This window comes from Mustela erminea, chromosome 10 (assembly GCF_009829155.1).
Source record: "Mustela erminea isolate mMusErm1 chromosome 10, mMusErm1.Pri, whole genome shotgun sequence".
In the NCBI taxonomy this organism is placed as follows: Eukaryota; Metazoa; Chordata; class Mammalia; order Carnivora; family Mustelidae; genus Mustela; species Mustela erminea.
This window is the reverse complement of record NC_045623.1, coordinates 95,360,430-95,384,302: the sequence shown is the minus strand read 5'-3', so window position 1 is coordinate 95,384,302 and position 23,873 is coordinate 95,360,430. Positions and strand designations below refer to the sequence as shown.

At 54.9% G+C, this 23,873-nt stretch overlaps 1 protein-coding gene and 1 long non-coding RNA gene across 5 annotated transcripts in view; one reads left to right on the top strand and one right to left on the bottom strand.

The window, feature by feature from the left end:
- The window catches only part of VWA5B1 (von Willebrand factor A domain containing 5B1), a 57,551-nt gene extending 46,146 nt beyond the window's left edge, over window positions 1–11,405 (top strand). For all 3 annotated transcript variants that reach the window (XM_032302165.1, XM_032302163.1, XM_032302164.1), the window contains 7 exons: window positions 11–325; window positions 2,167–2,304; window positions 5,163–5,294; window positions 6,537–6,611; window positions 7,257–7,326; window positions 7,866–7,983; window positions 9,426–11,405. In XM_032302165.1, coding sequence (XP_032158056.1) covers window positions 11–325; window positions 2,167–2,304; window positions 5,163–5,294; window positions 6,537–6,611; window positions 7,257–7,326; window positions 7,866–7,983; window positions 9,426–9,932 — 1,355 coding nt within the window. In that variant the 3' untranslated portion in view covers window positions 9,933–11,405. The remainder of the gene's footprint in view (window positions 1–10; window positions 326–2,166; window positions 2,305–5,162; window positions 5,295–6,536; window positions 6,612–7,256; window positions 7,327–7,865; window positions 7,984–9,425) is intronic.
- A 2,592-nt stretch (window positions 11,406–13,997) lies between these two features.
- Window positions 13,998–23,354, bottom strand: LOC116567218. 2 transcript variants are annotated; one of them, XR_004276153.1, is made up of 2 exons: window positions 23,254–23,354; window positions 13,998–15,342 (listed from the first exon to the last, which is right to left on the bottom strand). It is a non-coding gene; the product is annotated as an uncharacterized LOC116567218 (long non-coding RNA). The 2 variants fall into 2 exon arrangements; XR_004276154.1 differs by lacking the exon at window positions 23,254–23,354 and adding an exon at window positions 15,635–15,690.
- Window positions 23,355–23,873: the final 519 nt, after the last annotated feature.

Here is a 23,873-nt window from a genome sequence, read left to right as displayed (position 1 = left end):
CTGCCCGCAGAACCGTCCCATCACCCTTCCGCCTTCGAGACTGAGACGTCCTCGGACTGGGAGCCCCCTGCAGAGTCCGAGGAGCGGATCAATCCGGGCAGGCCCCCCACTCCAGGCCCGGTGCTGGGCAAGGCCGTGGTCAAGGGCTTGCGTGACAGTCAACGTTTGCAGTGGGAAGTGACCTTTGAGCTGGGGCCCCCCGGCCCGGAGCGGGGAGGGGCACACGACGCCGACCTGTGGAGCGAGACCTTCCACCACCTGGCGGCCCGCGCCATCATCCGCGACTTCGAGCAGCTGGCGCAGCGCGAAGGCGAGATCGAGCCAGGTGAGCTCCGCTGCCAGCGGGCTCCGGACGGCCTCCGGGAGCCCCTCCTCGAAGCCCCGCCCCATACCCCTCCCCACTTCAGGGCCACGCCCCCTCCTCGCAGCCCCGCCCAACGCCCCATCCTACAGCCCCCACCGTGATCCTCTCTCCTCCTCCCCACCTCGGGCCCTGCCCCCTCCATAAGGTCCCGCGGAAGGCCCCACCCTCCTCCTGGCCCACCCAAGGGTGATCTGCTCTCCTCCCCAGGCTTCAGCAACTTCCTTCTTCCCACAGCCCGCCACTGTCTAGTGCTCCATCTCTTCGCGCCCCCTCTCCACCGCCCGCCCACCCCGAACCATTGCCTCCCGGTGACTCCCCACGGTCCCAGCACTACCAGCCCCAACCTCCACCTCCCCTGCCCCCCACCACACACACACACACACACACACACACACACACACACACACACACACACTGAGCCCAGGGTTCCATCCCTTCCTTGATCACCGCCACCCCTCGCCCCGCCCGGTCACCCAGCCCCCAGATGCCTCCCGGCTAGCCCTGGGTTCCTTCACCCCTCCCATCCCTTCCGGTGATCCGCTGATCTGGAGATCTGGTGATCCGGTGATCTGTCCTGTCCTCTCCTCTCTTTCCTTTTCCCCGTCTGCTGCAGTACCCATTCCTTCTCACTTCCCAGGGCGTCTCCTTGCAGCGCCCCCCGTAGGCCTCCAGAGACAGAACAACGGGGCCAGCCGGATCGCCCCTGACCAGCTCCCCTGGGACCACACCTTAGTACAGAACCCACTAGACCTAGTTGGTCCACTCACTCATTCCTCAACGCCATTCATTGATTTTGGATCATTTTGGGGCCAGGCTCGAGGCTGAACAGTGCAGTGACCACCACAATTCCAATCCTTAACGCACGCACTAGCTGGGAAGCCAACATGAATCAAATAATTGCGCGCACAATTAATTGATTGCATTTGGCCTGACTGTCCTATTAAGAAATACAGGGATCCAAGAAATCCTGTAACAGGGATGGCGGGGAACTAACGGAGTTCAGGAATTGGGGCAAAATTTCCTAAGACCGTGATTCCTGGGATCACGATGGTGCACACTGAGAATAGATCGGTATAGATACAGAGAACACACAACCCTCTGGAGACTGCTCACCTGTTTTGTGGGAAGAACTTGGGTTTGGAGGTCAGAGCATCCTGAGAGTTCTGATCCCAGGGCCATTACTAACTCGCTGTGTGACCCTGTGTTTTCTGCTATCCCTCTCTGGTTTTCAATCTTCTCTACAAGATTGTCCCAATGGGCCAGACCAGTGGTCCCCACCCTGCCAGGGGACCTGTGAAATCCTGCAGCAAAGTTTTTATCGGATAGCAGCAAAATTAAAATAGACAATACGGGTGGCATAGAGGGTTTGGGGGTTTTGCTTTTTTGCTTTTAGCTTTTATTTTTAAGTAATTTCTACACCCAACCTGGGGCTCGAACTCACAACCCCAAGATTGAGGGTGGCACACTCAGGCCACTGACTGAGCCACCAGGTACCCCTAGAGGATTTTTTTAAAAATAACACTCAAGTTATTTAAGGGGTATAGCTATCTTTTTGTCCTAGATGTCTTAGCTCTTTTACATTAAAATGTCCTCATTTTATGAAATGATGATGGAGGTTAATAATCTTGGGGGCGGGGGTTAATGTCCTTAACTGGCAAGTGCACAAACCCTTTGATCTGAAGGGCTTCTGGAATCCCAAAGACAGAGACCACTGGTCTAGTCCTTCTTTTAGCTTCCAGAATTCCTGGGTCAGCTGGGACTTTCTGGGTCCACACACTGACCCCCAGCCTCTCCCTCCGCAGGGTCCAGCCGCCGTTATCAGGCGAACGCTGTGCACACCAGCAAAGCCTGCAACGTCATCAGCAAGTATACAGTCTTCATGCCTGTGGACGTGAGCAAGAGCCGGTACCTGCCCACCGTGGTGGGGTACCCCAACTCTGGTAAGGCAGATGGGCTCTTCTGAGGGCCAAGCAGCCCCCCTTGGCTGGCAGAGGGGAACTGGGACACAAAGGAGCGCAGACCCGCAGAGAGGGGTACAAAGAATGGCCCAGAAGCAAAAAGGCCCCTGGCCAATGGTTCAGTCACCACAGGGTGGTGGGTATGTGAACCCCTACCCACTATTCTGCAAAGGACAATGAAACCACCCCCACTCCCTTTTTCCCACCAAAGGAATAGGACTTTACTGTATTCTTCCAATTGGGACAATGTGTGCACTCTCCATAGAAAATTCTAAAATACAGAAAGACATAAAATAAATAAAAATGCCTGGACTTGACAGTCATCCAGAAATGAGTACCTCCTTACCTCCTTGGCGTGACCATCTTTCCAGACTTCTCTCTATGAAGTCAAAAGACAGATCATTTTTCATGAGTTGGATTATACCGATAGGTGCTGTATTCTACCAAATGTGGGTGTGGAAAAAAAAATCTTTCCACGAAGGTGAATGTCTATCACCACTTCAATAGCTACAGGGTTTTCTATATTCATCATCAATTAGACAGAATTCTAAAGCACTTTATCTACATCGAATGTCTTAATCCTCAACACAGCTCTGCAAAGTAGATGCTATTATTACCCCCATTTTACAGGTGGGAAGATAGAAGCAGAGGGAGCTAAGCTCCCTGCCCAAGGTCACGCAGCAGTGAGAGGCAAAGCTGGGCTTGGAATCCCGTGGCCTGGCTGCAGAGTCTGTACTCCCTCCTGACCCGCTCAATTACCACTTAACGTTTATCAGAACCTTTTCCATGAGCCCCCCAGATACTAGACCTTCATTTTACTCCCCTCTTGATTATTGTAAATTATGGTGCAAAGAACATCTTTTTTTTTTTAAAGATTTTATTTATTTGACAGACAAGATCACAAGTAGGCAGAGGCAGGCAGAGAGGGGCGGTGGGGCAGAGGGGGGGAGGAGCAGGCTCCCTGCTGAGCAGAGAGCCCAATACGGGGCTCGATCCCAGGATCCTGAGATCATGACTCAAGCCAAAGGCAGAGGCTTAACCTACTCAGGCGCCCCCAAAGAACATCTTTATGCCCCTGTCAGGTTATCTCCTTGGGGCTAATTAACTCTCTGAAGTAAGATTGCAGATCAAAAGGCCTGCCTGTTTAAAACTGGGATGAGTTTTAAAGTTTTTCAAAGTGACCTGACTACAAAGGTTGTTCAGGGGGTCGGCTTTGCACCAACACTGTGTGCTGCTTGTCTTTCTAAATGCTGCCAGGCTCGTAGGCAAGGGAAGAATCTCTCTCTGGGGAATATTTTAGGTTTTTGTTTTTTTTTTTTTGGTGAGATACTTTTCATAGGTACATAAACTATATGTACTTTTTCTTTCCTGAATTACATTTTCCTACCCTCTGCAGCTCCTTTTTTCCCCTTTTTCTTTTTTGTTTTTTTTTAGCAGATCTCCTGAAAGAATGTTTAAAAACAAAATGTGCCTCTCCTTGTTCCTGTCTCCCTCCTCTCCTGCTGCTTTTTATCTATGGCACCAAAACCATCGATGACCTGTTCCCTCCTTGGGTTGCTCTCATTTCGGGCTCTGGCCAGCGGCCCAGACTGTTGCTGCACTAGGCATATTTTCATTCTCTGGGCTTTGTCAACCCAAATGACATTCTCTCCCTCCCTGCCCGTCTCAGACCATCCCCCTAGCGTCTGTAGCACACACAGCCTGGAAGGTTCAGAGAGCTGGTCCATGTCTTAACCTAAGTCCCACAGCCCCCTAAGACCTGGATCAGTACTTCCCAAAGTGTAGTTCAGGAAACCAGGACCCTAAGTGCATGTCTTGAGCACGGCCATTCTGCGCAAATTAGGAAGGCCCAGTTTAGGAAATACATTTAGGAAGCACTGGATTAAATAAAGTTCAACAGTTTTCTTGATTGCAGAACTTGTCAGAGCCTTTAGTATGTTAACATATATCACGAGGCTCAGAGAAGGGACTCTAGTATAAAGCTCAACAGTTTTCTTGACTGCAGAACTTGTCAGAGCCTTTAGTATGTTAACATACATCATGAGGCTCAGAGAAGGGACTCTAGTTTGCAGCTTCTTCCAAACTTACCTCCCCGTAGAACTCCTCATTTATTTTTATTTTTTATTTTTTTAAAGATTTTATTTATTTATTTGACAGAGAGAGAGATCACAAGTAGGCAGAGAGGCAGGCAGAGAGAGAGGGGGAAGCAGGCTCCCCGCTAAGCAGAGAACCCGATGTGGGGCTTGATCCCAGGACCCTGAGATCATGACCTGAGCCGAAGGCAGAGGCTTAATCCACTGAGCCACCAAGGCGCCCCAAACTCCTCATTTTTTTTAAGGAATAGTTTACAGACTTTTGTCCTCCAAGAGTGGAGCTCCCAAAAACTCACTTAAGGGTGCTATAGCTTCATTTCTCTTTATCCACATGCTGTTTGAGGCCCTGCGACTCCAGGGGCCTGCCCTGTGGGAGAGGAAGGGGAACCTTGGTCTCTGAGACCACAAATTAGGAGAGAATGAAAAATGGGATGTTTTGAGAAAACCAGCCTTTTAACTAACTAGAAAACATTACTGCTTCCTGAGCGTCGTCTTGGCAATAGCACGCACCTGGCAAGGTTATTATCCCCTTTTCCAGATGAGGAAACTGAGGCACAGAGGGGCTAGCACCCCCTCCAGCTACTAAGAGATGGGACTGAGGTTCAAACCCAGGTCATTTTGGCTCCAAAGTTCATGGTCTTACCTTGTACAATGTCTTTCTGCCTCTGGACAAGTGACTGACCTGGGGGAAAGGCAAAGACGAACACAGTTGTACCCAACTGACCCCCTCTCCTTATCCTTGTGAAGGTGCCGCATGGCGGATGGTCAGCTCTCAGGTCCTGACCCGACAGAGGAGAGGCCCAGCTGCTGGCTTCGGACGATCTCAGACCCTGCTCGGGGAAGACTCGGCAGCAGGAGATGGCAAATTCCAGAACCTAAGTAAGAGCTGCCTCATGTGTGTTCTATGCCTAAGCCTGGGAGGCACCCCGGTGTCCAAGGCTCCCAGAAGCCAGGCTCCCAGAAGCCAGGCTCTGAGTCTGCGCTCTGGGTCCCCTTGCAGAGCCCAGGTGAGGCCAGGCCTCCCAGACAAGACTCTCGGAGGCTCATGTGCCGCCGCCACCACCACCACCACCGTTAACACAGCTTTGCTGAGAGAGCTGCGGGGAGCCCACACCATCCCCCCCCCCCCTTTCAAAGTCTGCCCAGCCCCGGGGCTGTTCTCAGCTGCAATCTCTTGAGTCCTCTCAGGCACCAAAGGCCAGGAAACCTAATAAGCAAGAGGGGAAGCGAGGAGCAGAGAGGCAGCTCCATCTGTCTGGGTCCCACCATCTGCTGCTTTCAGGATTCCCGAAGCTTCCTTTCTGCCTTTGCCTGATTTTGTCAGGTCCTTAAGTGTCCATGAGTTGACCCTTTTGTGACCTGGCACTCATTCACAGGAATAGTTTTAACTCTCTGTGTCCTGAATGCGTGCATGTCTTTTGGTCCCTCCAAAGACAGCCTAACTGCTGCATGGGTCCTAACCCCTGCTTCCTTCACGCCCTCTCACGTTCAGTGAGGATCTTGGCCTCCTCCTGTGCATGGGAAGTACATCAGAAGTCCCACCTGGCCACGAGGCCAGACACCCAGATCGTACTAAGTTTTTACCTGAGGAACGCGAAAGTTCTCACAGACATTGATGGTGTGAAAAAGGAACAGTGTGTGAGGGGTAGAAGAATGTGTAACTCCAGAATTAAAAAGCTCTGCCAGCTCTTTGGTCCCTCAGGGCCTCCCAAACTGGGGATGGGGCGGCGGTGGTGGTGGAAGGGGTGGGGGCAGCTGTAAGTCCTGAGGCAAGCTGGGCTTCGCGTCCAGAGGAAGTTTCTGTTTACCTTTTCATTTCTCCATAGCTCAGTTCTTGGTGGCCCATGGCGTCCCTCAAAATCACAAATCCCTTCTTTTCTTTTTTTTTTTAATTAATAAATTTATTTATTTATTTTGAGAGAGAGAGAGAGAGCAAGCGTGGGACTCTTAGGGTAGACCAGGGGTGTTATCTCTGGAAGACAAAGGCGCACGCAAGCAGGCTCTCCCAGCCCACCCCACACATAGTGTGGATGTGGACCTTCACTCTCCTTGGGGGGCTGAGAAGTGAGAGAGGGAAGGCCAGAGGAGCTCGGGCCTCACTGGCTTCATCATCTGTTGTAGATGAGGAAGAAAGCCCCACTGCACCCTTTGGTGAGACCACGTCCCCGGGCCGCGAGAAGTACGTTGCTTCCGAAGGTGAGTAGGTGGTCAGCTGACTCTGTCCTTAGTTAAGGTAGGGACAGTGACTGACCCACTGGCCAAGAGAGTGTCTTAGCTCAACAAAGTCCTCAGTGGTTCATTTATTCCTCAAAACACCCCTGCGTGAGATTAATAGAGGAGTACCCTCAATCTAAAGATGTGGAAACTAAGACTCAGAGAAGTCAAGGGACTTGTCCAAGGTCACACAGCAAGTTAGTAACAACACCAGGCCTGGAATCGGACTTCCCGATTCCCAGCTGAGGGACCATTCTACCACCTAACCCTGCTCAGAAGCCTCCACAATGTGCCAGGGAAGGAAACTCAATGTCCCCCTCTCAGGGATGGGGGAGGGGCTGATGTGAAGCCATCACTGTCCCCCACGGGTAACCTTCCAGAAGACACCAACAGCCACTGGCCATGGAAACTCAGAGGCCTATTTCTTACACGTGGACATACGTATTTCATCCTTTCCCACACCACCTGGACCAAAAGCAATCCTGTAGTCTAACAGTTAGCTCGGATCCCCCAGGGATGGAGGCAGGCCCCTGCTCCTCTCTGGGCCTCTGTTCCCCCTACCCCAGGCAGGAAGCCTGTGGACAGGGTCGTCTGTCATGCCCCAGCTGTCATTCTATGGCTCTCCAGGTCCCCTGCGCAGTCTGGCCACCAATACCCTTTCTTCCTTCAAGACCTCAGACTCTCTCTTTGGATCCAGGTACGTGGGGTCTCCCCTCAAGGTAAGCTGTGCCACCACCTGCTTCCCCAGGGCCGTTCCTGCTTGGAAGGCGGAAAGCAGGTCCAACCTGACATTTAGACAAAAATGAACAATCTGAAGGGTATTGAGAAGGCCCCCTTACCCAGATATACCGCCTTCCAGTCTTCACATTGTGGAAGCCCCCCACCTCCACCACTGTGGTCTCTGTGCAGGTGCAAATCCCCCGGGAGAGCTAGCCTAAGCTTCTCTGGCCACTGGGCTGAACGAGAGCATGTTATCGGAAGAGGGCCCCAGAAAGAACCCTCACCTATTCGTCATCTAGGCTGCCGCTAACTCACTGAGTGACTCAGGAAGCACAAGCTCCCCTCCCTGGGCCTCAGTTTCCCCAGCTACCAAATGAGGAAGTTGGAGGAAGCCATCTGTCATGTCCCTTCTGGCCCTGACTTTTGGGGGCAGCTGAGCGGGCACTGGGTGGGGTGGAATGACCGGGGACGCCAGGGGACAGCTCTGGCCACTCTTCCCCGCTTCCGCCCACACAGGCTGAGTCTGAGCAAGTCCAGGCTGCTGACTCGGGCAGCCAAGGGCTTCCTGAACAAACCGCTGACCAAGGCTCCAGAGTCAAGCCCAGGGACCCAGAGTTTCGACTACATCCCACTGGTGAGTGCCCCAGACCCCAGACCTCAGCCTCTAACACTCCCTGAGGGGCCTTCTTGGGAGCCTCCTGCCCACCCGTCCCCCTTCCCAAAGGGAAGAAGACTGAGACCTTCCCCCCCCAAGTAGACTGCAGGGCAAGAGCCAGGGGGCCTAAGAGTGCTGCTAGAAGCCAGCACCAGCATCACGAATATTCTTTGCAATCTGCTCTCTTGGCTTTAAAAATTCACAGGAATTTTGCGTTCTACTCCACCATCTATGTGTGTTTATTTTCCAATACATAAAAATAAGCCTTGAAATAGCTCACAAGCAAGTAAAATTAACACCGCAGGAACACACACTGTGTTTAGCAAGTGACGCTGTAGACAGCCCGGCATGCTGTGGCAGGGTGAGAAGCCCAAGTCTGAAGCAGGGTGAGAAGCCCAAGTCTCTGCATTGAAGAGCAAGGGGGCCTGGCCCCACCGCATGGGAGGCCCAGTGAGGCTTGGGGATCAGAGGGTGCTGGGGGAGGGGCCACGGTGTGAGCTGCCCCACACAGTCCGAGTCCCTATATGCCCGAGGCATAGTGTCACGCTGAATTTCCAAGGCTCCTGGGCCACAGAGCTTTGTGCTTGCTTAAGTGTTTGTGGAGCCTGGCATGATGCTAGACCCTGGGAGACGACCCTGAACTGGATGCACAGAGTCCCTGAGCTCATGGCTCTCAGTGTCTAGTGGAGGCACAGACAAGGAACCAGACATTCCTGATGCTTGGGTGCTGTGAACTCAGAGGTCGGGTTTGGTGCGTTGAGGTGTGGTGGCTGCGGAGGGACATAGACTCCAGGCAGTGGTCAGACCAAGACCAGAAGGGTGAGGAGTCGTGACCGGCAGTGTGGGGAGGAGAGAGCTTGGGGACCAGAGCACTGGGGGCTGGGGGCAGGGAGAGGACGAGCCAGTGCTCTGGAAATCACGGATTCTAAGAGAAATTTGAAGTCACTGAGCTGATGGCTTCCAAAGAGCTCCATGGTTTATGCCTTACTAGAACCCCTCCAAGGCAGGAAAGAGGAGAAGCAGGGGGGTGGGGGGGCAGGGGAGGGGAGTGGAGGCAGCAGAGTAGAAAGGATACCCGTCGGTACTTGGAAACTGATCAGTGTGGAGGGAGGGACAGGGAGGTGAGCTGCCCGGAGTCTGCCGAACGGCAACGGATGACCCCAGAGCCCGAGCAGGGCCCCCCTACACAGGACAAGAGGCAGGTGTGGAGTAAAGAGCTTGGGTTGGGCCTGATCAGCCTGAGGTGCCCATGGGGTAAGCTCGGAGATGCTCAGTTGGCTGGAGTACCCTGCAGATCTCCCAGGTGGGAGGGGCATCTGGAGGGATCAATGGGCGGGCTGTGTGGACCCAGGCTTTTGCACGGCCTGGTGCTCCACAGTCTAAAAAGTTTGAGGCCCACTGAGGGGCTGCCCCACACACAGGTGTCTCTGCAGCTGGCCTCCGGAGCCTTCCTGCTCAACCAAGCCTTCTGCGAGGCCGTCCACATCCCCATGGAGAAGCTCAAGTGGACCTCACCCTTCACCTGCCACCGAGTGTCCCTCACCGCCCGCCAGCCAGAGTCTAAGACCCCGAGTCCCCAGGGGTGCACCAGCCCCTCCGTGCGGCTCCCCTCCTGCGACAGCTTCTCCCCGGAGCCCCTGGCAGAGGGCAAGCCAGGCTGGGAGCCCAGGGCTGTGGTAGAACACACGGGGAAGCTGTGGGCCACCGTGGTGGCGCTGGCGTGGCTGGAGCACAGCTCGGCCTCCTACTTTGTGGAGTGGGAGCTGGTGGCCGCCAAAGCGAACTCATGGCTGGAGCAGCAGGAGGTACCCGAGGGCCGCACGCGGGGCACCCTCAAGGCGGCTGCCCGCCAGCTGTTTGTGCTCCTGCGGCACTGGGACGAGAACCTGGAGTTCAACATGCTTTGCTATAACCCGAATTACGTGTAGTAGGGGTGGGAAGAGCGGAGAGGGAGGGGACGGTGCGGGCCTGGCAGGGGGGAGCTTTTGCAGCTGTAGCCAATATACTGATTGCTAGAAAGAGCCCTGGACTGGCAGTCAGGAGGCCTGAGTTCAATCCCAACTTTGCTACCACCTAGCTGTGCGATTGTAAGCCAGCTCCTACCCCCTGTCTGGGCCTCAGTTTCCCCACCTGTAAAATAAGTGCGTGAGGTAAGGGAGGTTGGACGAGATCTCTAGAAGCTCCAAAGAATGCCCAGGCAGCTGTGGGCTGGGGAGAGAGAAAATACAGCTTAAACCCCAGTTCTCTCTGGAAGAGGGTCCCATGGGCAACGTCCCCCCCCAAATAAAAGGGTGGATGAGTGAACCCAAAGACTGCCAGTAACCAGACCTGCAAGCTCACGTCCAAGCACGGGAGACCACCGCTGCCCACTGCCTTGTGCCCGTGGTGACAGTCCAGCACCCTGAAATCCCACTCACAAACCCACTGGCGAATTCGCCTTCCCAACATGCTACAAAAAGTCACTCGGGGGCCTTTTCCCGGGGCTTGGAAGCCCTAGTGTACGTCAGTTTGCAGACTGTCGGTGACCTCCAGTCTAAGAGGACAAGGTAGGGAGGCCCAGGAGGGACACCTGCCGCTGAGGTATTAAAACCAAGCTTCAGTCTGTGCTAAAATAGTCCGAACAGAATAGACATGGTCACAGAAGCCGGTGGAGAAACCAGGCGACAACTTAAATAATTTGCACAGTTTCAGGAATTGTGCAAGGTGAACTCCGCCGGTGCTGAGGGGCACGAGGGGGCCCTGCGTCAGCTCTATTTTGGGATCCCGGGGGCCCTCTTTGCAACAGAGAACCAGACAGAGCCTGGCTGTGCGTTTGGGACCAGCAGCTTTAGCTGGGAAGGGGCTTTATTCAAAGAAATGAAGGACGCTTGAATGGTCCAGCAGACACCGCCCGGGAACTTCCCCCCCTCAAGCTCACCTGGACCCTGTGGTGATGGGCGCAGCCTCGGACACCCTGGGGGCCCAGTCACCTCTGCCCTGAAGACTCCTCTGGAAGCCGAGCTGTCCGGGACCCCAGGCTGAACCCTCACACGCCCTCTCCAAGGCCTTAACATCGCTTCACCAAGTGGTCCCTTCGGGTCCCAGGGCCCTGGCACAAAGCCAGTCCCTCTCCAGGGAGATCTGGAGGTCCCCACAGAGCAAAGTGACCTGCGGGGGGTGCTGTGGGCTCTGGCACACGTCCCAGCCTCACGAAGCCTTGAGAAATGACCATTCTTCCTCAGGGGCAGAGGTGGAGAGGGGCTCCAACAGAATGCCCTTCAGGCGTAGAGAAGAGGCAGCCTGGATAGGATATGGTGTCCTGCACCCCCACATACTGGCCTTGGGTTGGGGGCCCTTCTCTACCCTCCCCCTGTGCTATGAAGTTTCCCAGGAGGGGTTTTCTCCACACCGGTCCTGCTGAGGCTCCAAAACCCTGGTGATTCAATCCCAAGGGAAGGGGCTGGAGACTTTGTATCAAGTCCGGTCTGCTGCTTGGCTGGCTGGCCTGCTTTAGAATCACCCTCTGGGGTGGAACCCAGCCTGGTAGCCCCCAGCACCGTGGCCACCAGGACCCCAGGTTGCGCACGGATGACAGTCCGGGCTTTTGGCTTGAAATCAGTGCCACTGAGAGGGATGAGGGTTTTAGGCTGTGTTGCTCACGGCCTCAAGCAGGTGTGAGGACAGCTTTGTCCTCTCCCTATGCGACTCCCAGCACAAAAGTAACACGTGCATCCAGCAGTCCCAGCCTCAGGGTAAGGAGAAAGGGGTGTGACCTCCCTCCCTTGGCCCACCATTAGCAGAAATACCTATCAGACTGAGAGTGGGAACACCTGGCATTCGTTTGGGCAAGTGGCTTCCCATTGCTGGGTGCACCAGAGCTGGGAGGCTGCCCCTGTCCCAACGTTCCCATATTCTGTGCCTCTGAGATGATTCCCCTTTAGTGACCATGGACTTGTGCTCACCACCTGTGACCTTGAACCCGTTGCGTGTGCTTTCTGGGCCCCTCTCCTCTCACATGATGTTGGACTGAGCCATCCAGCTTTCCAAGCCACCTGATTCTGGTTCTCCAAGTGTGGACAATGAGCAGGTTCAAGGTGGCTTACTGTGGAACTGGAAGGAGTAACCGAGAACCCAGCACGGTGTTGGGTGTACAGCCCCCTTCTCCAGGGAATGTCCTTAGATCCTGCTCCAGGAGCAGCAGCTGGAAATCTGGACTGCTGACCTCCACACCCCTTGGCTCCCCTGACTAGCACCCAAAGAAGCAGAGCAACAAATCCTTGTTGATATCAAATAACCCAAGGACTTTGGTGGACATCCGGATAAGAGATATTTTTTAGAGAACTTCAGACGTATGAGATGACACACAGTCTCCAGAAACTGCCACCAGAACTGCCAAGTCCAAAGAGAAAAAGGCTTAAGGAAAAAATAACCTTAGGTAATTAGCGCAGGCATTGAAGCTAAGGTGATTCCAGAAATTATCAAGGAGGGACACATTGCTCCGGCAATTGGGATTAACTTGGATTAATCTGGATTTTTTGTTCAACTAGCCCTTGCTTTCTATGTGATGCAAGGAAACGTTTATGCCCTGCCTGAATGAATGAGTACCCTGATCTGCATCCTTCCTGCCCAGTGGTCCCCTCCAACAGAGGCGGGCCTCCAGGGGCAAGAACACTGAGGAGAGCTGGGAAATCTCGGTGCTTGTCCGAACTCCCATCAGTATGCTGTGTGGCTTCTGGCAAGTTGCTTGCTTTCTCTGGGCCCGGTTTCATCTTCTGTAGAATGAAGAGGCTTATTCAATCAGCATTTCCAACACTATTCTTTGGTTGATATGTGAATTAGCAATTCATGAGAAACGGTCCGGCAGGCAAATATGTTGGGGAAACCCAAGGAAAACAGATTTCTTTAGGTCAAGACAGACTCGGAGTCATGAATATGTAAATGTGTATTGTCAGTCTCCCATGAGGTGATTCAGAAGGCTGCTCTCCCCAGGGTTATTCAGCTGGGAAAACGCTGGTCTAGATATCCCTGAGGGATCTTCAGGCGCTGACATTCAAAGAGCCTTTTTTGAGAGCCTCCTGCATGCCAGGCGTCCCGGGGCAGCAGAGTGAGCACCACATCGGCTGGGGGTTCCTTTCCTTTCCGAGCTTGGTGAGAAGCATCAGAAGCGAGTTTGCTCCACCCACCATTAACCCCCTCCCTGGCATGCCGGGGAGGGCATGTCTTCGCCTGCTGCTTCCCCAACCTTTGAACCTACCATATGTCAGGGTGGCTTCAGACTGAGCTGTCCGGGCATCCCTGGCACTAGAGGCCAGCCCCTGAGCTTTCGGACACCGGTGGTGTGATAGAGTGGTTCCCAGCAGCAGCGTGGGACCCTGGCCAGAGCACCTGCGGTAGGCTTCCTTGCCCCGGGGTTTGGGGTAGGGGGAGAGTCTGCCACAAAGTGTCCCAAGGGGCCAACCTCCCGCCACACACAGGGCAGCATCATCCCTCTGGGGCCCCCCTCTGCTGAGATCAACTCCAGATCCCGGGAAACTGGACCCCACCCTTAGGCAGATTTGCCCTGGATTTGAAAATAAGCGTTTTCTCCATCTGTCCCCTGCCCGCGGACAGAACAAATGACGTCCTCTGTCCTCTGCTGCTGTGACCGAAGGAATAGAGTCTTGAGTTCTCAAACTACCTGCTGTGGGTTGGAGGGGGGTGCACCTGCTCGCTAGGAGGGGAACCTCCCCTCTCCCTTGGCAGGGACCCCCACTGAAAGGAAGTGAGGAAAGGAGTCTCCCCGGATCTGTGTGCAGCCTCCACCGTTCACCGGCTCCGCCAGAACCCACCACACAAGGACCTGCTCGTGTAGGGTACAAAGGCTGCTTTTCACTATGTGCATCTTGGAACCTCTCCCAAGTGGTCCCCAGACACAAATGCTTCTGCATCCTTCCTGCAAAGGGAGAGATAAGGGCTTTTCTACCCCAGGAATGGGCTGTGTGTTCACTGCCATGGTATTTGAAAGGTTTTTTTTTCACCAATCTAGCAGGGACGAGGGAGATCAACCCCCCACCACCATGGGTGCATCCCTCAGCGGGAGCATGTCCCCCAACGTCATATAAAAATAAGCAGGGCAGGGGATATATGTGGTATTTCACAGCTGGAACATCTGATCTGCAGAGACAGGTCCCTAAAGTCAGGACCTTGGCAGCATCTCCCAGCCAGGCTCCCTAGCACTCCCTACCATGGAGCTCCCTGACCTGCGTGTTTACCACCACCCACCACCCCCACCCCCGCCTGCTGAAGTTGACCTCCAAACTGCCTCCCAGATCACCTGACAAAGTGGGATTCCTCCTGTTCATGCTGCAAACCTTGGCTTGTGGCCAGCTGCCTTGAGCTTACAGCTGCTTCCCATGGCAAAGCACCTTGGCTCCATGCGGTCGAACGTAGCGACACACCCAGTATAGTTTCACTATTTGTCCTGGTGGCTTTGGCTCAACCGGCATGGCCGGTGCTTGTCCCCCTCGGAGCCTTAAGTGCCTACAACATGCTGCACTGTTCCCTTGCCTGCTCACCTATAATGTCCCTACAGTGCCTGTGACACTTGCTGTTCTTAGAATACCCGCTGCCTTTTTCCAGTGGCCAGTCCCATGGACCCTGCGGGAGTCCTGGATGGCAGCTGTCTTCTATCCACCAACAATTAGCAAACCACACCCGGGGGCTGTATGACCATGTCTGGTTTCAAAGGAATGGCTTATTTGTCATTGGTGGCTACTGTTCTCTTAGAAGTGTTTTTAGCTCGTAACAACTAATGAACCTGATATGACAAAATGATACTTGTGTCTGCTCTTTTGTTCTCATTTTGACAAAATGCTACTTGTGTCTACTTGGCTTTCAAACTAGTGGTTCAGTGGTCTGTTTGCCTTGCTCAGTGTGCTCACATCTGTCTTGGTTTGGGACTCCCCCCTCCGGTGACCCATCATCCCTGTCTGTCTGGTGCTGAGGTGCGGGACAGTCTTGGGATATGGGACTTTGACTTTTTAAAATTGGAACAATCCCAGGAAAATCAGAACAAGCTGGTCATGGTGGTTCCCCCAGAAGCAGAGCTTGAGGTAAGGATTCAGTGCAGAGAATGTATTTGTGTGATCCCCAGAAACACCCTAAGGCAAGTGAGGAAGTAAAAGGGCAACACAAAGGACACCAGTAACGGGAAGGTTACGGCTGTGAGTGTGGACTTTGATCCCACTGGAAACGAGAGTAGACACACATCTCCAGTGTGCTCCAGCTCCACTCCGCCACTGGTTGAGGGTCTCTCCCAAGAAATGCCATTCACTCCTTAGCACTTCCGGCCCACCACCGGCGTCCCGGTCGGGCTCACTTCTACAGTAGAGAAAACCACCAGTCAGAGAAGTACAGGTGCTAGCAGGTGTCCAATCCAGGAGCTCCGGGACCTGAACGAGCTGTGAGGGCACGCCTGCACCCAGACAGCACAGCTGTCACCACAGCTCTGCACGGCTGCCTCCCACATTTCAGATTTCCCTCCAAAGCAATTAGTGGTCACAAAATATATATATATTTGAAAATCATCGCCAACTGTCATTTTGTCTTACAACCCATACAAACTGCCCCCAGAAGCAAACCTAAGTCATTTGGAAATCCTTTAGCATCTTACCTTATTTCATCACACCGTGGGTCTTCCCTCTGCAGCCTTCAGGGAGAACAGGCAACTAAAACAGGAATTTCCAATAAACCCAAATCATCGCTCTGATGTGCTAACTGCCCTAATAGGAACCATCTGAGGCTCCAACATGCTGCGACTGACGAGGCCAACAGAAATACTGCATACTGGCCTGGCCCTCGTAGATGACTCTCAGCTAGGTAATGGGCCTTTGCTGAGCTAGACAAGCCTTTTCTCTGACCTCCCACAGCAGCTCTAGGCTGCTGGGGGACCGAAAACTCCTTTAACACCTCACTGACCTATGAACAGGCACAACCTCCGTCTTTATAAGAAACCTGCTTCTTTGTTTTCTTCTCCAGTTGTGCATTCTGTAAAAACCACCGTGTGTGTGTGTGTGTGTGTGTGTGTGTGTGTGTGTGTCCTGGTGGGGTGGCAATAAGGATCTCCTAGTCCCTTGTGCTATGAAAAACATACTTAGGAAAGCAGACCCTCGACCCTTGGATTCTCTCCAGGAACTCTGTGGAAGGAGAGAATGAAGGGAGCCCAGTGGTTCAGGTCTTGGGTCTCCTGGGTCTTCTATCCTGTGGTTACCAGTTCCCTCCAAGGCACTGCTGGCCTCCTGGGAACCTAAGCTTCCTTGTCCAAAATGGGGAGAAAACAGTATGTTGAGTCCTAGCCTAGCTCTGCCAAGCTCTCTTGTTCTGCCATCCAGCAGCAACTACCCTCCTTCTCATCTGGGCCTCACTTAGAGTCTCCCAATGGTGAAGCCCTTCTGGAAGCATCCAGACTACCCACATGAAGTCTAGCCACTCCAGATCCAGGGTTGGAGAAAGAGAAGGACACATCCGCTTTGATATAATGAGACATAGGTCATCTGTTCGGAGGAGGTCCTCTCCTGGCCTGGGGGGAAGGTGGGTCCTGGATACTCAGAGCTCCTGCTCTCCGGTAAGATCTGGAATGGGCAAGGGGAGTTGTCTATGATGGCTCCCTTAGCCACTCCAAGTAGAACCGACCACCCCCTACACTCCTCTTAAGCTCCAAGATCTTTCAGGATGCATATATGGACCATCCCAGGCACTGAACCAGTTCCTGCCTATCCTTCATTCCTTGCTTCTGAATCTGGGGCTTCCAGAGGCCAGAACTGGGACTGTTTGCACAAAGGCCTTGGCGCCCAGAGCCTGCGGTGCCGTTCTGATGCCTTCCGGAAGAGGGCGCTGTGGGCGTGCACTGCCTTTCAGGTCTGGGCCTGCAGAGACATTTGGGAAAAGAGGAGCGCCGCGGCAGGGATGAAGGGAGGCTTCAGAAGCTATTCCTGTCCCCTGTCAACAGCCTTTTTTCCCCGCTAAAAATGGGTGATTCGTGATGGCTAGGAAGCCCACTGAAAGGCTGTGCCGGTCACGTACTCATCCGTGAGTCCAGGCACTGGGCTCGCTCCCCTGGAACTGGAAAGGAGGTGACCACTTGGGCCTTCCCTGCTCTGCCCACTCCTCCTCCTGGTCACCCTATGAGTACCCCTCCTTCTCCAGACTCAGTGAGAGCCCACCTCCTTCAGGAAGCCTTCCCAGGCCGCCTCCAGGCAGCAGCTTCCTACGGGATATTTACTAGTGTAAACGTTTGTGTGTTCTGTCTCCCCCATCAGACTGGGAGCTCCCCACCATACCTGTTGGTCTCTCCCAGGGCAGGGCTATGTAGCCCTCATCAGATCGGAGGCTCCTCAGGGGCACAGACCTTATCTCCTCCATCTGACCACGGGTTTTCCAAATAGGGTCTGTCTCCTCCATCAGACTGTGTGCTCTCTGAGGCAACTCTTGCACAGTTCTGGGGACACCTGTCTCAGGACTCTGTGGGCAGACAGTAACAGTCTGAAGACAGCGTTCCCCCTTTCCCCCACGGGGACATCTGTGATGCTCCCAAGTCCCCTGAGCTTTGCACCGGGAGGGAGGAAGATGGGTTGGATCAGAGGAAAGATCGCCACTCCGGGAAAGAATAGAAAGCAGGCAGGCGAGACTCGAGAGGGATTGAAGACAGCAAACCCCCTGTTTGCACCACACACTGGCCCAGATGCTGCAGGTTCCCCCCATTCCATAGGGGCTGCAACCCAGGATGTGTCCCTCATCACTGCATGTCAAAAACAAGGGCAGTCTATTCGAGAACTGTGGCTGGTGCCCCCTAGTGACTGGGTCACGCAATAACAAAACAGCCTTCCCCTGGGCGACAGGCTAGGCTGCACAGTAAAGGACCACAAATCGGGAAATGCCACGGCTCTTGTTTTGGAGCCTAGAAGTCCAAGATCAAGGTGTGGGCAGGGCTGGTTCCTTCTGAGCACTGCGGGGAAAGGGTCTGGTTCATGCCTCTCTCCCAGCTGCTGGGGCTTTCGTGGCTTGTGGCAGCCAACCCCAGTTTTCACATGGCCTTTGCTCTGGGACGCAACGGCCTCCAAATTCACCCTTTATCCAAGGACCCCAGTCATATTGCATCAGGGCCCACCACAACGACCTCGTTTTAATTTTATTACCTCTGGAAAGATCGTATTTCCGAATATGATCACCTTCTGAGTACTAGGGGTTCAGAGTTCAACATAGGAATTTGAGGGGTGGGGGGCACAAGTGCACCCACAAGGCTGCACTCATAGGGCTGATGGTCTAATGGAGAGAGACAGACAAGAAACACAAAATCAAGGAACTGTACATTAAGGCAAAAAGTGACGAGGCAGAAAAATGAAGCAGTATCAGGAGAAATGGAACGTGAAGGAGGGGAGGATGCTCTCCGAGGGCAGACAGAGATGACCTTTGGACAGATGACAGAGGAGCAGAGACTGGATTCCAGGTGTCCCCCAAGCAAGACGTTCATGTCCTTGCCATGTTTTCTCCGCCAAGCTGGACATTTATCAAGAGCCCAGTGGGCAGCCCACCTCCTCCAGGAAGTCTTCCCCGACCTGTACCCTCAGGGCCGGCTGGACCTCTCCCACACTCCTTTGTACTCCAGGTTACAGCTGTTACCAGCACTTTCCAGGTGTGGTATTTCAGGGTTGTGTGTCTCCCCATCAGACTACAAGCAATCTGAGAGCAGATACTGGGCTTGTAGATGCTCCATACATGTAAGCTGAAGTGCTCGCTTAGAGGGTGAGCCAGTCTCCTCTCTTTAATAAAAAGGATCAGAAGTTTTAAATTGGGGAGTCCTAAATGTCAGCTATATTCTAAGATCATTCCAGCGATGTCTCTCATGGGCTCCTCACAACTCTATGAAGTCCCCTTTTGGTGTTTCCAGTGAGAACACTCCAGTTCACAGATACTCATTAATCTGCTCAAGGTCCCCCAGCCAGAGACTGGTGGGGTAGGATCCAGACCCACGTCCGGCCAACCTGAGGGCCAGTTCTCACTGCCCCACTGGTTCCCTCACCCCACATCTCCTGGATGCTGGGCCACGCAGGGGCAGGGAACATTTGCTACAAGTTTTTCATGTTCTCCTGTGCTACTGAGCTCAGCTGCTGGGACCACAGGCTCGCTGCCCCTCTTGCCCCCTAAGTCCCCTCCTCTCCACCCCACCCCCCAGGAGGCAAGCACAGCTGCATACTTCCCATCCCTCCCCAGAAGGCAGCAGAGGACCAGGAGTCTCCAGGCACAGGAAGGGAATGGGTAACAAGTCCTCCTCCTGCATAACACGTCCATAGAGCTTTGCCTCTTCTCTGCTGTTTGTCCCCATCACCGCCGCCACTCCGGCCCCAAGGAAGCGAAGCAGCAGATGGCCCTGGCCCATGTGACCCAGGTCCCAGCTGCTTCTCCTACTGTGGCCAGCCTTGAGCTGTCAGGGCTTGAACGGGTGCTCAAAATCCTCCAAATGCCCACTTTGCCCCATAATACAGATGGAGATATTGAGTCCCAAGGAGGGATGTGGCCTGGACCACTCAGGTCCCCCCAGGCCTGCCCTTGTTGGGTCTCAAGGGCGTACATTATGGCTACTCTAAGAGAAGGTCTTCAGAAAGGCTCCTCGGGACACAGGTGTGTGGGTAAGGACGTTCCCACAAGCTAGACTCTGAAGCGGCAGAGTCAAGTCCTAGGGCAGGAAAGAGCACTAGGTGATGGGGAGCAGAAGGCTGGGCACACAGAAAATGAACGTTGCCACCCTCCCCACTTTGTGGTTAAAACCCAGACGCCCTGATGCTGAAATAAGGAAAAGGGGACAGGTACCTTCCACAGCTCACCTACCCTCTCCCCCAACTGCCCTGCTGTGAAGGCCCAGGTCTTTCCAGGACACAGACTCTGGGTCTCAGGTTCCCCATCTGGGGAATGAGGGAGGGCTGAATAACTCCCAGGCAGTGACTTTACCTTCTTGGTTCCAGACTTCAGAACATTCCAGAACATCCATGGTTGGGGATGCCCATGAGGTTGTATCCACTCTCCTGAAGACAAGGACTCGTCCCTTAGGCCACAAGGCCCCGGCATGCATGGCCACAGCTGGTCCATGGGTGGAGACATGAGCTCTGGGAGTCGGGGGAACCTACAGAGCATCACCGATCCCACGGATCCACCGGATACCATTCCAGAAAGTTCCACAGCCACCACAACACTGTCCCTCAAGACCAGAGGCTTGATGAAATTACAACCACTATCAGGGAGTGTTTGGCCCTGAGTGGTGGAAAACCCAAGCTTCTGGGCTACTCCATCCAGCGTTGGCCTGTCACCATCCCCCGCCCCCCTCAGCGCTGTTCAAAAGAAGAAATGTGCTTGGCCCCATGCAGCTCAGAGGGGGACCCACAGGGCTGCTAAGCTGCCAGCCTGAAGTCAGTTTTTACTGAGGGCTCTGGGGCGGGGATGCCTGGGGAGCTGGGGGGCTGGGCTCAATTCCCTGGTTGTTTTTTGTTTTTTTTAAAGATTATATTTATTTATTTGACAGAGAGAGAGAAAGATAACAAGCAGGCAGCAAGTCAGGCAGAGGTGGGGGGAAAGCAGGCTCCCTGCTGAGCAGAGAGCCCGATGTGGGCTCCATTCCAGGACCCTGAGATCACGACCTGGGCTGAAGGCGGAGGTTTAACCCACTGAGCCACCCAGGCGACCCTCCCTGGGTTTTCTCAAGCTGCAATTCCCAACCAGGAGAGAACGTTCAGGGTAACGCCAACAAGGCCTGGGAGTGGGCAGACACTGTACCGACATCACCAGTAATAAAATGAATCAGAGTCCCCAGACTAGCCCCTCCCGCGAGGAGGACCGCCGCCTGGGAAGGGCTGCGCTAATACCGGGAGGTGGGTGCTCCCAGGCGAGGGGGGCGGCCCGCGGGCAGAAACCAGCTCGCCAGCGCCCTCTCCCGCTGTCTCCTGCAGCCTCCACGCCGCCTCTGTTCTTCCCCAGCTGTATTTGCCGAGGTCCCTCTTTATCTGCTTCTCGCTCCCAACTGTCGCCCACAACTGCCTTTGTCTCCTCTCTCCAGGGGCGCCCAGCCGGGGTGTCTCTCGGTCTATTTTCCCCGCCCCCCTCCCCACTCCGTCCAGCCACCCTCCCGCCCCCGCGCGCCCTGCCTCCAAACCCGGCGAAGCCACATCTGTCCTTAACCCAAAATCCTTCCAATTAAACCGCTCCCTCCGGCTCCGGCGGCTGCTGCTGACGTCGGGAGAACCGGGCGAGGCGAAGCCCCAGCCTACGCGCTGGGGTTGGGGGAGGCGACGGCCCCCTCCCGGGGCCCCGCGGTCGTCCGTCGGTCAGCCCACGACCAGGCGAGCAGCGCGGAGGCCCAAGCGTCCGGAGTCCAAAACTCACTTCCGCCAGGCCTTGCGCTCGGGGGTCCCCCCCCCCCACCCGCTCCAAGACACCCCCATCTGGGTCCCCTGCCCCGCCCCTCCCCCCTGAGATCCCCGATCTTTCCTAGACCTCCACCTGAGTCCCCCTGCCCGGCCTCCCGCTCTCGGGATCCCCCACCTGCTCGAAGACACCCCCCCGCCCCGTCTTCCCTGCTCGGGGAAGCTGAGTTCCTGGTGCTCAGAGTCCCCCACCCGCTCCAAGACTCGCATCGCGCTCCAGGCGAGAGCTCCGCGACCCCGGACCTGCGCTCCCGCGTCCCCACCTCCCGACTGCGCACTCCCAGCACCCTCTGCGCCCTGGCCTCTCTCCGCGCCCGCACCCAGCGGTCAGCAGCACTCCCGGCACCCTCCCGGCACCCTCCCTCCCCCCCCACCCCCGCCAGCGCGTTCGGGCCTCAGTTTCCCCTCTCCAAGCGGCGCCGACTCTGCGGCCAGGAAGACGTCGCCGTGGGAACCGGGACGGGGCACATTAAGAACGATTAGCCCACGCACCGCTGAAAGCGACACCTTAATAAATAGTAGTCTGACCCGCATGTAAATAAATATTGGAACGCATTAGGCGGGCAGGAGGCGCGCCTTTTGGCCCACAAGCTGCTTCCAAGACCTCGGGAGATTGGCTGGAACCTCGGCTGCAGGAGATCCCCGCACCCCAGGGCCTCAGCCCCTGCGGCGCTGAGCAGGGAGGGGTGGAAGCCGAAGCTCAGGAAGGGAGGCCAAGGGAGAAGAGGATGGAGACACAAAAAGCCCTGGGGAGAGAGAAAGTGAGCGTGGGGGCAGGGAGGGACAGGGATAAACCCCAAGAGGGGAGTGAGGACAGAGAGGAGAGGGAAAAGGCAGAATCTGGTGCCCCAGGATAGAGAGGGGGAGAGCTCCCTCCCTCCTGCTGACCGGCTTCCTTCCTTGGATTCTCCTCCTTATCTCCCTAGTCTCTTAATCCTGGGGGACCCCAGGCTCAGACACAGGCCTCTTCCTATCTGTCCCCACTTACTCACTAGAAGAGTGCATTTAATCTAGATGTTTTAAATGTCATCCGTGCACAGGTGGGGGAGGGGGCTTCCACGGGCACCACCCCAGCCATACTTGTCTCCTCTGAACCCCAGACTAGCACCCCTCTCCCATGGCCAAGACCTTAACACAAGGGAGCACCTGCCCTCCTCAGAAACCTGAGTCACCCTTGGCTTTCCCATTTGCTAAGTGGCAACTCCCTCCTTCCAGCTGCTGAATCCAAAAACCTGGGTGTCATCCTGGATACCTCTCTCCCCGCCTATGAGGGAATCTTGTCCTCTCCACCTTGAAAATATTTCTGGAATTCTTCCACTCTTCCCTGCTCTCTGGCCAAGCCCCCACCATCTGATTGTTGCAACTGCCCTGCTCCCCAGGCTCTCCCCAACCCTGCCCCCATGGTCTCTCTGTGGACAGAGTAGCCACACAAAAACACGAGTCAGATAAGGCCACTCCTCTGCTCAGATGTTTCATTCAGAGGAACACTGCCAGCCTTAAATGGCTCACCAGACCTCAGCAACCTTCCCTCCCCGGCTCCCTCCCAGTGCTGATCACCTACCTCCCCCACACCCCCCCTCCACTTGCTCACACTCACACTCGCTGCTGCCTCTTCCTGGAACATTCTCTCCCCACATACCATCAGAGGTTAACCCATCACCTCCTTCAAGTCTTTGTTCAAGGGTACCATCCCCCATTAGTCAACTCTGGCTGTCCCATTAGAACTATGAATTTCTCTAACCTCTCCCTCCCCTTCATCCTGCCTATCAGTCTGCCTTCCATTTCTTCACAGTGCTCAACCTCTTCTAAGAGCATAACTTACCCATTTATTCTTTGTCTCTCTCTCTCCCAAATGGACACTGAGTTCCAAGAAAGCATGGCTTTTGTCCAACCGCCCCCCCACCACAACACCGCTGTATCTTTAGTGCCTAGAATAGGGTAGGAGCATAAAAATGTCTCAAAAATAATTGAAGGAAGGGAAGAGAAGCGGGTGGTTGGTTGGAGGGAAGGAAGAGGAATGACAGAATAAAAGAGGAGGGAACAGCCCAGGCAGATATAGGGTTGCTCGGGCAAGCATTAACCGGATGGGGAGCGTGTAGCTGGACTAGAGCTGGAGTGGCCCTGGGACTGTCATGTGTGAGCCATTCTTCGCCAGCCGGTGCCCAGGCTGGAGGAGCACCTGGTGGGGGTGCAGCAGTCCCATCTCAGGTCAGCCCCCCCCCAACCCTAGGGCAGGGAGCACCAGCACCCCCTCCGGCCCCAGCTGGGTGTTGGACCCCGGGGCCGCGGGTGGTGCTGCATGGGCAGGCCCCTAGTAACAGCCACAGTAATTACTGGTTGTATGCGATTAGGGGATAATTATGCTTAATAAGTCCAAAAGTAATTACCATGCAGGCTGCTTGCTGCTTTGGAAAACAGAGGTCCCTGGTGAGCAGGAGCCAG